The following is a 13,949-nucleotide window of genomic DNA, read 5'->3' on the forward strand; positions in this document are numbered from 1 at the left end:
CTTCTTTTTCTTGCTAGATGTGGCTATAAAATATATTACCTCGCAGTGCCATTCGCTCCTCTTTAGCAACATCAAAATCCTAATACTTGGCATAAATTTGACATACTTTTGACATAAAATACTTGACACAAATTTACTCAAGCGAGGATTTGTAGTAAACCAAATAAACAAAAGCAAAGTACGTCAACGAAACTTCAGAGGAGCAGAATGCTTACCTTCAACAATGGTTTTATTAAAAAAATCAATCAATTACGAGCCACGCAAGGACGGCAGCACCTTACCAAGACCCATGATATCAAGTTCCTTTTCGATCAAGGAAGCACGCTCCTCAACCCTGTCATCTAAAAGCAACTCGCTGAAGTTCCACAAATTGAGTTCCACTGTCTTAATCGGGTTAGCACCAGAGAACTCACAGCACCTTCTGTAGTGGTTCACCCCAGCCATCGAAACAGGAACGCGCACTCTCTTGAAACGTCCGCAGTGCTTCTCGACGCCATGTACGCCTGCGTGGCAGATGGTTCTCGTGCGTCCTATGTACTTTGTAGAATCGGAGAATGGCACGTGGTGAGTGTGGAGACTGAACATTCTGGTTCGGAGGGGTGCTTGACCATCTTGCCGTGATAGCAGGCTGAGGGGATACTCGGCGCAGTAGTACGCGCTCCGCATCACAATGCTTCCAAGAACATCCGCCCCATAAGTACCTTCCGCTTCATAAACCAGGGCCGAAATATTAGGATACTGCAAGGGCACTATCAGCTCGTCTAGGTCGACATGTATGATGTATTCGCTCTTCGACATTGATCGAAACATGCAGTCGTAGAGCGCCGCCATCTGGCCATTTGCGTGAACCTCGGAACTTTTAACTAAGAGCTTGAAGGGCACGACAGTGACGTCGACCCCTGCCATCTGCACGTGGCCTAGCAGAACCCTTAGGTCGTCCGACATTTCCAAATCATACAGGTAAATGTGACGGGCACCCATATGCCTGTAGTGCGCTATAAACTCGGCGACTTTCCACAGACCTATAGGACCAAATGTAGGTCTGACGCACACAGCGCAGCACTTTTCCCGGGATTTTTCCGTTGGGCGATTTACTGGGATCCAGACAGGCAACCGCTTCTCAGATCCCTGCACAGTGATGGCCACTTCTACGTCTCCTTCAGAGACAGCGGAGGGTGGACACAAAATGAATGCGCTCTTTAGTCGTGGCTCCAGCCATGTCCAGACCGGATGAATGCGCGCCTTGTGCACAGTCACTCCACGTGATGAACGAACTGCACAAACTAACGAGGGCTGTTCAATGGGCGTTCCGTTACTGTCGCGGAACTGGACGAGGCTTACGACGTGTATAGCGTGCTCTACGGTAGTAGTGAGAAATGCGGAGAACACGTGGATGCCATCCGTGAGAGCATACCACGATTGTTCCTCCATCTTTAGCAAACCACTACTCCATCCGCGCAGTTCTTTTAGCAGACTTTTGTCCCACATGGCGAAATGCCGCGATGTTCGCAGTTCCTGGTGGCTTGGACAAGTCGTCCCTGTGCAACAGAGAAAATGAGGAATAATTGCATAAAAGGCCCGTAAATTACGAACACAATGTTGAGATAAAAGAAAGGTAGAAATTTATTATTCCCTGAAAATTACAATCACCCTTGATAACATTCATCCTATTGCTTGATCTGTACATACGTAAGTATATTGTCTGTAAAAAATGATTTCTTGTTGTGTACTAATACTTGTTGCTTGACAAAGTATATTGTTTATTTATCCGAAATGACTAGTTCCCTCTATTGCATAGTTTAGTTTACTTTAATTAATGCGCGGTCATACAGACAAGTAGGTGTGCTTGTTGGTGTACGTGTATGGACGTGTGTTGTGTAGAGGTATGAATATATTACTGCAGTAACGACCGCTTTTTTTATAGTTTTAAAATATGTTACTGGTGAGCACCTGTTGTTTGTGCATTTATTTTTTGAACTCGGATGAAGAATTGCTTCGTAAAGTCAAGTGAAATAACTTTAAATTCAATATTTATGAATGGCGCAAGAATGTCATCCTCTAACACTCTAATATCATTCACTGTATGTTGGTCTCTTCCCTACTTTACTTTCTTGCCGACGAGCGCATGCTTAGGAAACAGTGTTGTGCCCAAGCTGTTAAAAATCTGAAGGGTTTTTTCTGTGAGCTCAACGGACCGCTTATATCTCTTGTAGGCACAAACATAGACTCGTTGGCAATTTCGTGAAGAAAATGGCATCCCCTTAATACTTCGGTTAAACCTCTTTGGGTATGAAACAGTCCGTTTCAAATACTTGTTTTAAATACAAACCACACGGCATCGATGCAACGACCAATGCCCACCAACCGCACGACTTAAATCAATTTCAAACGAAATCAAATCAATCTTATTTTCACCAATACAATGTTCAAGGTCACCCAGACATAAAAGCTCCTAGACGCAGCTTGACGGGGCCAAGGGGCCCAATGGAGACTTCGACGACACACATGCATACAATGTTAATTGAAAACAACGTAGTTTATGCAATCGCGTGGTATAGCAAATCTATTTTTACAAAAACATCTGTGCAGCAGCACCATTGGCTTTACAACAAAAGGGGAGCAGTCAGTGACAGACGAAACTTTTTCCGCACTTTACACTTCTTACGGAAAGCGTTAAACACAACACACTGACAAAATATGTAAATAAAACGATTTAAATGGCATTTACCTCTTGAACTAAGCATCACGAACGGCATGTCGCGTAAACCTCCGTCCTTAAAATTTCGGTACTGTTTCTGTTTATTATCGAGCGAATATTATGTGGCAATGCTTATAAAAAGTAATGCGTTCGGGGAGATGGTACTAGCTACATATAAGGCGTGCGAGTTAACTAAATCTGGGTCCGCATTGCTAGGCAAGATAATCGTTTCAGGAACTGCTGATAGAGAGCAACAGAAAAGTGTTATTGGAAGAGCAGGCCGTAATCATATAAATTATCGATTTTTATTAATTTATGCTGTGCAAAAAGTGTTCGAGTAGGATGAAGGTAGTGCACGTTGTTAATGCTGCGAACGGCCTTCTCCTCTAATAACAATAGGGTGGTATTATTCTCTTTTGAGGCAGTGCCCCAAACTAACGTGCAATCCTTTAAACGCGATATAAAATACAGTGGTGAATTTGAAGTTGGATACTGAGTGGGAAGAAAAGCCTACACCCGTACAGTACAGCCACACCACAAAGTAATTCTTTGGTCAACAGTTGAATGTGTGCATCCCAGCTCATACGATTTAAAAGCAAACACCCCCAAAGCTTCGCGTTGCTTTTCTAGGTCGATCTTATAATTACCTAGATAAAGCTTTGCCCTAACTGATACACGATCATGTTTCGGCGGGAACACGATAGCTTTTCACTTTTTTGTGTTAATTTTTAAACAGTTTCCTACGGACCACCCGCGCAGTTTATCTAGAGCAGTATTTGTAGCACAGAACAAGTCGGTAACGTGTCTTGAGGAGAAAAAAAGGATCCTGCGGTCAGCATATTAGACAAACTGCTCACGGATATCGGTACAAATAAGATCATTCACGTGTACATTCCTCCATCCTCAATCCTCCACAATCCTCCACGAAACTCGAATATGAAGAACTCACCGCCTTTTCTTTCAAGTGCGTAGGCTTGGCAGCCTTGCTATTCCGTTCTGTACATCCTTGCTTAAAAGTGAAGACTGAGGTAACAGACAGTGCACAAGGCTTTGTGCTGCGTCGTCTCTTCTCAGTCTTGGTGTTCTTTCGCAAATTGAAGTACACTATTTCTTTCATCGTGTCCAAATACCTTGCACATATTTTTTTAATTGCACGTTGGTGATCCCCACCACGCAATGAAACGGGACGTAGGGTACAGCCAACGTTACGACTCTCCTTATAACGCCAAACTTGCTTAATTGCATCACGAATAGTTCAACTAGCATAACGTACTAAAGTAAAACCCGGTTATAACGAACAGCGTGATTCAACGCGATTTGTTCGCTCTACGAAGTAGTTCGATGTAACCGAACCCGATTATAACGAACTTCACTATGAAATTCGTTATAAACAATGTCGACAGTTGCTTGAAAACGCGGCAACGAAAGAAAGACCATGCCACTGGCTGTGAATAGTAATATACTGCAAAAGAAATTCATTTCAGCGATATGTACAGCTACGTGCAGTAAGCACCGATTTTCGCCTGAACAATACGTTTAGCACCATCAGTGAGAATCGAGTCGTTTTCTCGAAATGCGACTTCATATCAACGAAATCCAGCACGCTTCCCTGTATTTCGGCAGAGCTTGCCGCTGCCTTGACGCCATCGTGCTATGAAGCTCTGCATGCAATTCAAGTGCACAAAAACGTGGCCAACGTATGGAGTATCGGGGTCGTGTGAGCAGCACAGCAGTTCTGGCCGTTTTTGTTCTCTTTCCTAATGCGCGATAGGTCTCGAGCTGCTCGCACGTACTCGATAACGTAGCAGGCAGCTGCCGAATAGGAGTGCTGCAAAGCGGAGCCGGCAAAATGCGCGGATTGCTTCCGCTGCTGCGTTTCATGGAAGCGCGAACGGGCAGCGTGGCGGCCCGGAGGCTAGGCGCAGCCGCCGCAGAAGGGCATTGGCGGGCGTTGGGTGAACGATCACGCGCGCTCAGAGTTCGATATGTCTAATATTTAGTTTGTTATAAAAATAGATTTTACATGTATACTGGCAGGAGAACTTTGAATGTTCGGTATAAAGCGTAATTCCTTCTATCAGAGTTCGTTATATTCGGGTTTGATTGAATTCCTACGTCGCCTATGACCACAGCATGAAGGGTTCATACCTGCACGCTGTGCGTAATTCACTCGTCCATGAGCGAGTCTCCAGCCAATAAAGTCTCCGCGTTATTATAACACGTTGAGGGCTATACAAGTATAGTGGTTTACATACAACTCAAGTCCGGGGCGGTGGTCGTAACTGGACCCGTAGAAGCCGTTGACTCCATGGACTTCACGGATGTCCTAATAACAGCCTTGGTAAATATGGTAGTGGAATAACCTGGCAGTGTCCAGATATATAGGATTCCAGCGGTGCTTAAAATCACGCTCGCAAACAGCAGAAGCCGCCGTACGGGTCGCCCTGCGTCACGAAAAAGAGAGGTGTTTCTCGAGGACAAGCGGCTTCGACACAGTCTCGAGGCCAAGCGGCTTTGACACGAACAGTCTCGAGGCCATGCGGCTCCAACACAAACAGTGTCGAGGCCAAGTCGTGTCGCAATCACAACCCCGTAACATGTCTCAGCAACTTGCTGACATTACTTAAAATCTAGGCGTCCCTGTGTCTCGCATGGAACATTCCGAGACACTCTCATTTCTGGAGGTGAATACTGATTAGCTTCTAACGCTGACACCTCAAGTTTAAATACTGAAATCTGTTGTTAGTGATGTTCAGCTGTCTCTAGGCAACCTCTCAACAAAAGACGGCAGCAGGTTGACCGAGAATGGCGCTCAAGACGCTGCTGTAACTGCTTCGTCAACACACCTGCAAGATCTTGGGGTTTCTGTCACCTCACAGGTCTCAATTACTGAACAGCCTCTGAGTGACCTGAACGACTCTTAACGATACAGCCGACTAGCAAACATAGAAATTCACGGCCTTCCCGTAACACGCAACGAAAAAAAATCTGCCTGCCACATTCCACTCTCATATTTTCCTGAAAAGCTTGGTGCCCCTTTTTCTTCCAGTGACGTTGTTGCTGTTGATAGGTTGGCACCTCTTGACAATAAGACGACACTTATTTTGGTAAAGTTCCCTTTGGTCAAAGTTCGGACCATCTGGTTGGATAAGCGTTCAAAACTCAGATAATCTTCTCAAAACTGTGAACTTGCAGTTGTGTTCTTCGCCGAAAACGGGACGAACAAAAACAGGGAGCTATATTTAGCTGCACGTACGGCTGGGACGGAAAAAAATTTTAAGTTTGTTTAGGTAAAGAACTCCCACGCATGTTTTAAGAAAAAACAGGGTGATCCTCCCATTCGTGTTAAGCCCGCAACTTTCTTTATACAGCTTTCTTAACTCATACAAGTAACCGTGCCTACCATATTCTTTCATGGCACCAGACTCCCTGTTATTCAAAGGTTTCTCAATTTTTATTACATTCTTGTTACCTACTGCAAGTTTTTTACAGTTATTCATGTTAACATTCGAAGTTTACGCAAGTACGGAGACGACTTTTCCTACATTTTGCACATTCTAAAAGATGAGTTCATATTTTCGTTCTATGCGAAATAAACCTCGCGTAGAACAAAAACCACCAGTCGTCGTTACCAGCATGGAGCAATGAGGCAGGTGGCGGAGTTTCCGTATTGGTGAAGAGTAGCTGGGCTTCAACACGGCTGGAATTGTTGTTGGGCTGGCTGGTGGTGCATAGAAACGGACGCAAATGGGCGGGACGGATGAAGAAGGACGCCTTTCTTGTTCTCCTTCTTCATCCGTCCCGTCCATTTGAGCAGTTTTTTTCCTGTAATGAATGCCTCATGTTCACATGTTCCCAATACAACGTCAGATGTAACACTACTTGCAATCTGCCGGCCTCCTAACCTAATCCTCCACGCTTTATCGAAGAAATAAATGAAAAACGCATTCGCTCCGGTTACTGTTGCATGTTTTATGATGTAAACATCAACCATCAACATCAACAAACAACCACAAAATAAGCAATCCTTGCTTATTGATTATTTTACACCATGGTAGTCAAAAGAATTCCAGCCGCGATAGATAGCCCAACCCGTGTCGAGCTTCGAAGTGACAGGAGCCTCATCATAAACTGATCATGTGAATGTCCGCTTTGAACACGATAAATTGGTTTCCTTTATTATTGAACAAATATTCCCTCATAATTTTTTCGTTCGATTACGAGTATTTCTTGATTTTAATAATGTGGTAGCTGATGGGAACAAACCCCACTCCGTAGTAATTACAGAAAAATGAAAAATAGACGTAGCAGAACTAAGTTTGTTTGAAACCTTTTTCTTGCTTCTACTCCTCTCAGTGATCTTTATGATTGCTTTGTTGCCAATTTAACTACGATTCCTGGAAGTTTCCAAGAGAGTACTGATTTTAAAAAAGAGGAAAAATAATTGTCCTTACAGGAATACTTTGGTGTTTGCAGCACAGCAGAAACAGAACGAGCTTGGGCTAGTTGGAGACGCTCACCCGAAAACGACCACTTGAGAATGTCATTTAAAATAACCCCCCGAAAAGCAAATGATGTGCTTCGCTCAAAGAAAACAGAATATTTAAGAAGCATGTTTAGTGATTGTAGAAATAGACTGGCCAAAACACGGTCTACCGTTAATCCATTACCAGGCAAAACAGCTAAACATGCCTCAGATATGGGGTGTACCTTATCAGGATTTACTCAGCTGAATTCGTGAGGTTTGGATGGTTTATCCGCTGTTTTACTTTGTAACCATTTTCATAAACTTAAATGTGTAATTCCTGCCATAATCAAGAAGGTTATTGAAACGGAAATGGTGCCACAAGGCTTAAAAATGCTCTCGTTCGATTTCCTAATACAAAAGGGGTACAAAATTGTGTCGAAAGCAATCGCGAGGCATATCTATTTAGAAAACGATTGCCCTAGTCCAACAAAAACATTTGGTATTTACATTGACTTTATTCACCGAAAAACACCACGACCGTTCCTCTATCGAATATCGGTTTATGGCTGGTAGAAGTGCGCATAAAGCATTCGATGAGCTTTCAGAAGTACTTTGTAATGCCAGTGATCACAATGAATTTGCCTTTCGCTCTTTCTTGATGTGTCAAAAGCGTTTGATTCCACAAATCACGATGTGATGCTTCACAAACCTCTCCTATAACGTTTTAATGGGCCTTTCTGTCGCTATAAAAAAACTACATTCGTAACCACCCGAGTCTAGTTCGCACTTCTTCGGGTTGTCTGTTTGGTTTTAAGTGCGAATGCACTTCTTAAGCGAGCCTGAATCGTCCGCCGCCGTCGTCCGCATAGCAACAGCTGCGGGTGCGCGCGCTCCTCGTCTTCCTCCTCGTCTTCCCTAGCAACGGGGGGAGATGGGCGCGCGCTACTCTCCTCCTCCTCTCTCCGCTCAGTGACTGCGGGTGTTGGGCGCCTCCTCTCCACTTCGGGCGGGAGAGCTCTCGCTCGCGTAGCGGGCGCTCCGCATTCCGACGCGTGAGGGCGCTCGTGTAGCCCTCGCCGTAACGGCGGGCGCTACTCTCCTCCTCTTCTCTCCGCTCAGTGACTGCGGGTGTTGGGCGCCTCCTCTCCACTCCAAGATCACAATATCCACCGTAATCGCGCAATCAACAACCGTGCATTCGCACTTACACACTCTCCCCCTCGGGGAAGTGCGAGGGAATTTTTTTCGCAACGTAGCGGCCATTCGCATAGCGAACTACCGTAGTAATATTTGAAGCGCGAGTACATTCAGGGCCCGGCTTGTCGTCGCAGCTCGTTCGGGGTCAGGGTGTCTAGCCACCGTTGTCACGCTTCGTTACGTACCCGAACAGAGGAATCGGAAAGATCACAGCTTTCCTTAGTCGGGATCGAACCACGATCCTTCGCGTTATGAAACCGATGTCTATACCATTACGCCACAGAGGCACACCTTCACCATATGCAAATTATTGGGGGTGATCCTTGGGCAGCGGCGCTGCCACGGAGGCTGCCGTTGCTGGGCGGCAAATTATTACACAGTAAAAGAAATATAAGGATTATCGTGAACTAACCGAATAATTACCCTAAGTTATTGAAAATTAAGCCTGGTGTACCTTTATTGGCCTTTCGGGGGCTTCCACCTCCTCGCTTTACTAGTTTCGGCATCAACACCTGGCTGATACTGAAACAACTCAAGGAAGAGCGCCACAGCGCCTTTGCCGAACCACTGCTCCGCACTTGATAGCATTCCCGTTGAGTGTAGCTGCCTTATTTATTTGTTCTTTTCCCTAGCGCTGGTATTTCAGTATTTATGAAAGCCACTTATCCGTTCCACGCGTGAATATCTAGTGCGTGCACCAAACATATTATGGGAAAAGCTAGTTCGCGTGGGCTGTCCTGTCTTAACTCAGCCTGACACCTTCACTGTTTATAAACTCTGCTACTAAGGGTTACTTACTTTACACGGTTACCAGGCATCTCCATCCACACGTTGTGCTGCGTTTGTTCTTCGGCACAGGCTCTTGCCGCCCACACAATTGCTTAATATTGAGTAATTATTTTATTTTATAAAGCCCGCTTATATCAAACAAGGATATATCGAAATATTGACTATATCGAACACTTCTATATTTCGGATAAAAAATACCTGCATTTAATTCTATTTATATGGAACGCGATCTTGCTCACGATGGATATATCGAACTCTCCCGAGCCGGATTTCTCGCTCTCCTTAGGCATGCGCCAGGCTTTCCGCAATACTTCGGCGCTCAGCGGTAACGCAGGTGTCGCTTGCGACTCCCGCGAGAGATCAAGCGTGTCCAAACCCGCCGTGGCAGAGTAGTCCAGCTCCACGCATGCACGCCGTTGGCGCCGAAAGCGCCAGATAGCGCGCTGCGGGCTATGGTGTCACCGATCTTCAAGTCCGCGCCACTCGCTGCCCGCACTTGCTCGGTTCGCTGCGTTCGCCGTTGTTCGCTTGTATACATGCTTGTCTCCGCTCTGTCGAAAACGCCAAGGACTCCGTACCGCTTCCGAGCACCAGCGAAGCCATCGCTGCCGTGGCCCTGCTACGGCGATACTGCAGTGCCATTCAGGGCAGCGGTCTTGTGCTTGCCGACTGTTTAGATACCCGGGGGCGAGCAGTCACCACCAACGCGTTGCGCTTCAAGAAACAGGCTACACTCACGCAGTTCTTCCACCCCAATAAATGATTTTTTTTCTTTCCGATAAAGTCTCTTATCAATAGTGAACTGCAGGGTGATAAGAGCTCAGTGTTAGCTCGTGACTCTCTCGACAGGGTTGCTCTCATGTAAATTTTTTTTGCTCCATTTTCTATATCGAATTTTTGCTATATCAAACTATTTTACAATCATCGAGTTGTTCGATATAAGCGAGCTTTACTGTAAACGTAATTGAATTGTTACAGTGTTAAATGTCCTCCACATTCCTTTAAACGAATATTACGAGAATACTGTTTCGCAAGATCTGTATTTTTACTTATTTTATAAGTAAATTTAGCTATTGGCATCCTGTGTTGTATATGTACCTTTCTTTTGTGTATAAATAATTTGCTTTGAATTTCGGTTCTTTGTAAGTTTATATATATGTTATTGTGTGATGATATGTTGTGTTATGGTCACACTGTTACGCGAAGTGTTGCGAGTGCTTGAATTTTTTTTGTTTTTTTTTTGTTTCCTCGGATACCAGTTGTACTGATTTTTTTTTCTCGTCTTGTAACTTTGTGCTGCTGCTGATGTCTCAAAGGGAGCAGGGACCCAGTCAGGTACTTATGTGTACCTTTTGTCCCCGTACCATTAGTCTTTGTTTATGAAAAATAAAGAGCTTTACATTGAAAAAAAAAATCGGTCAGGACTTTCCCGCATAGTATGGTACGGTAGCAGACTTGATTGACTTTTGGAAATTCGCGATGTCGTCATTCCTTGGTGTTTGATACACCTCATTTCAAAGCACACTACGATAATAGCTTATGCAGCGCCTACTACCAAATAAAACTGAGGGATCAGCGGAAGTATTTCTTGCGAATTTCAGCTTCAAGTTATTGGTTTCATAATAATGTGGCACTCTTATTCTACTTCGATTGAGACGGAAGTTACGAGCCGTCAAAGAAAGAAGAATGCTTTACAGACGTGTTATAGAAAACCATATTGTCTTTCCTTCGAGTGGAAAAGCCGCTTGTTGATCACGTTAAAGAGGCGCTGTACGGTCAGACTACGTTCTACAATTAAAACTCCGTATCTAAGAAGGGCATGTTCTAATCTCGGCGAGGCGAATTCATCGGAAATCGTCGAGAAAATGAAAGCAGTGCGTAGTTCGTGTTAACGCCCCAAAAGCGCAAATAGCGCAGAGGGGTAAATTAACTGCACGAACGCCGTATTTTTGATATTGCATTGCTATTGAATGAACTAGAATCAGATTTTGGGGCTTGACGCCTCTAAGCAACAGGTGGGCTATCAGGCGCGCTGTACTGGAGGGCTCCGGAATTACTTGGACCACCTGGGTATCTTTAAGGTGCCCCGGAATCTCGACCAACGGTCGTTTTCGCTTCCCGCCTACACCTGCGAAGCAGCCACCGCGGCCAGGATCTAACTCCCGCCTTTGGACTCAGCAGCGCAGCGCCTTATCCACTGTATTGAATAAACTGGCATTAGACGGCAGCTTTCGGTAAACTAGTCGTGGTTAACCATTACTTTATAAACTTAACCCTGCACATTACGAGGCCAGACGCATTTTAGCAAAATTAAATTTTACTTGCATGCAAAATTGAGTGAAAGTGTGGTAGATTTATCTGGTCAAGGACGCCACCACTCCTTAAAAGGGAAGTAGCAATGAGGCAGGGTGGTATATTTATCTAGGCAAGGAGGCCATAACCGCATAAGAGGAAAGTAGCAAACAGCCATCAGATTTTTTCTTTACGTTTTCAACCTGTATTCGATCCTACTGACCCAGAAGCGCCCGACGAAGAATCCAGGTGATTCGGCGGCACTGAGCACGTGACGTGCTGCAGGGGTGTACTGAAGTCGTCATCAGAGGCTGCCCGTCCTGACAACCTCTGGACAGGTAGCCGTTTGTTCCCTGGAATGACAAACACAGTTCTAGTTGATAATCAGGGCGCATGATGACACTCGTGCAATTTTGCGCCCCGTTCATGATTTAATCAGGGTGAGAGATTCCAGCCAACGGAATCAAGCGGGGGCTGAGCATTTAAGCCGAACCCGAACATTGCCTGCGCATCGAGCGCGCCGGATGCTCAGCGTGATCGTGACCAGCTTGGCTTCCACGCTTCCTCCGCTTCTCGAGCAGGGACCGCCTACGTACTGCTTGATCGCCTCCGTCCCTTCGCCTTCTAAATAAACCATATCACAACTACAGTTGAACTACAGTTGGACAAGAAGAAAGTTGAATGGGTCAGGGAACAAACGCGTGTTAAGGACATATTGGTATAAATTAAGAAGAAGCAATGGACGTGGACAGGGCATGTAATGCGAAGGCAAGATAACCGTCGGTCATTAAGGGCAACAGAGTGGATCCCTAGAGAAGGCAAGCGTGGCAGGGTGCGGCAGAAAGTCAGGTGGGCAGATGATATGAAGAAGTTTGCGAGGACAAATTGGTCGCAGTTAGCACACGAGCGCAATAATTGGAGAATAATGGGAGAGGCCTTTGCGCTGCAGTGGGCGTAGATAGGCTGGTGATTATGATGATGATAACGAACACTGATATAAAGAATTATCGGCTATAGCTAACTAAATACAAACTTTGGTTGGTCACGCTTACTTTCAATCACTCTTATTCTTTTTATAACAAAACATAATTCGCGAGAGCACCACGTGATGTCGGATATAACGAAGAGATATTTGTCCAGGAGGCTGAGAAGCTGATTGGAAAAACCCCACGTAGTCCTAAACTGCAGAAGTATACAAACGCCCTTTTGTTCTTCGACACTGTGGAAAACTTCATCCTTCGTCGGGTGGCTCTGTGAGTAGCCACCAGACGAAGACCACAGCCTTCATAAGTTAAATGAGGACGCAGGACTTTTTTTTAAGTGAACTTTGTTCTCTTGTAATTTCACGTTCTCATGTTCAGGTTTATTGAGACTGACATGCAACAAGGAGAAAGGTAAGCGTTACCTTGTTTAAAACGGGCTCGATGCCTTAAAAAATGCATTTTTGTATGAAGTATTTTTCGCGCGCCAGATGGTCTCTTACAGTTACAAAGAGTATCGGTTATGACGAACTATGTTGCTGTCCGGATACCACTTCGCTATAACGTCATCCGACTGTATTACTAGGGAATTCGGGCCGATCAACTGTAAGTGAATTAAGTATCAATACAAATTTACGTTGGTCAATACGTAGGGCTAGCATGAAATGATATCAAAGTTTTATCAAATTAACTGTTACCTACAGACTCTTCGATGCAAAATTATTAAGAGTTGCCCTAATTTCGGTAGGGTGTGATTAGTTATTCATAAAAAATTACAAGAAAACAATCTAAATATTTAAAGCAGGGGCATCTTTTTTTGTATAGCCCCTCTTAATCTATCAAGAGCCCCCGCTCACTGACGTAGGTGTGTTGCAGAATAGAAACGAGCCATATACCCAATGCCAAATCCAACTTTTCAATCCTGTAATGAAACCTTTTGCAGCAGCGACGCGTCGTCATGAAGGTGTGATTCATACGCAGGGCCAACTTTCTTTGCCGATGGTCTGTTTTCATCTTTTTGTACGAAAAAGTGCTTACTGCTAAAGTTCTATTTGCAAGCCAAAGAAAATGGTAAAAATTCTTACCTTCATCTAACGTGGCCCTTCTGATGCCGAGAAATAGCTGAAAAGAAAGCCAGGCACCGTATAATACATGGGATCTTTACCTGGACGTTGTCTACGTAGGTGAGAACCACCGATGTAGACTGCCGCCAATTTTACCCATTTGCTTGCTACCAAAAAAAAAGGGCGCCTATGCGTACGGTGCAATTCAGCAGAGTACAACAGCTGGCAAAAATAGGGCGAACAACACTGCTTCACAGCGCACCGATGCAAATGCGATGGAGGTTGAATTCACGAGAACTTCCGTTGCCAAGGCACGTGCATCCTCCCGTGTTTTCTGTTTACTGCGAGGCAGTGTACCTCCAACCTGTCAAGGAAATTTCCGTGCCCGCGTCAGAGGCATAAGAACACTACGAATTAGTAGATAATTCTCTGAATTTCTGCAGAATTTTTTTTCTTTATTG

At 44.8% G+C, this 13,949-nt stretch overlaps 1 protein-coding gene across 1 annotated transcript; it reads right to left on the reverse strand.

The window, feature by feature from the left end:
• Nucleotides 1–208: 208 nt before the first annotated feature.
• On the reverse strand, nt 209–13,717 carry LOC144161936 (uncharacterized). The gene is made up of 4 exons (XM_077692493.1): nt 13,510–13,717; nt 11,668–11,797; nt 4,954–5,142; nt 209–1,538 (listed from the first exon to the last, which is right to left on the reverse strand). Exons 1-4 carry the CDS (start codon nt 13,513–13,515, stop codon nt 250–252), a joined length of 1,614 nt encoding a protein of 537 aa, XP_077548619.1. The 5' UTR covers nt 13,516–13,717; the 3' UTR covers nt 209–249.
• Between the last annotated feature and the right edge of the window lie 232 nt (nt 13,718–13,949).

The sequence above is a fragment of the Haemaphysalis longicornis genome, unplaced genomic scaffold, assembly GCF_048455015.1.
Source record: "Haemaphysalis longicornis isolate Haplotype H1 unplaced genomic scaffold, Haemaphysalis longicornis Haplotype H1 scaffold_12, whole genome shotgun sequence".
NCBI classification, from domain to species: domain Eukaryota; kingdom Metazoa; phylum Arthropoda; class Arachnida; order Ixodida; family Ixodidae; genus Haemaphysalis; species Haemaphysalis longicornis.

Coding starts and splice junctions, on each gene's coding strand:
- LOC144161936 (XM_077692493.1), bottom strand. Junction 5,143..11,667: donor TCTTCGTCGGGCGCTTCTGG/GTCAGTAGGATC, acceptor TTCGTGACGCAG/GGCGACCCGTACGGCGGCTT. Junction 1,539..4,953: donor CACCGCCCCGGACTTGAGTT/GTATGTAAACCA, acceptor TCTGTTGCACAG/GGACGACTTGTCCAAGCCAC.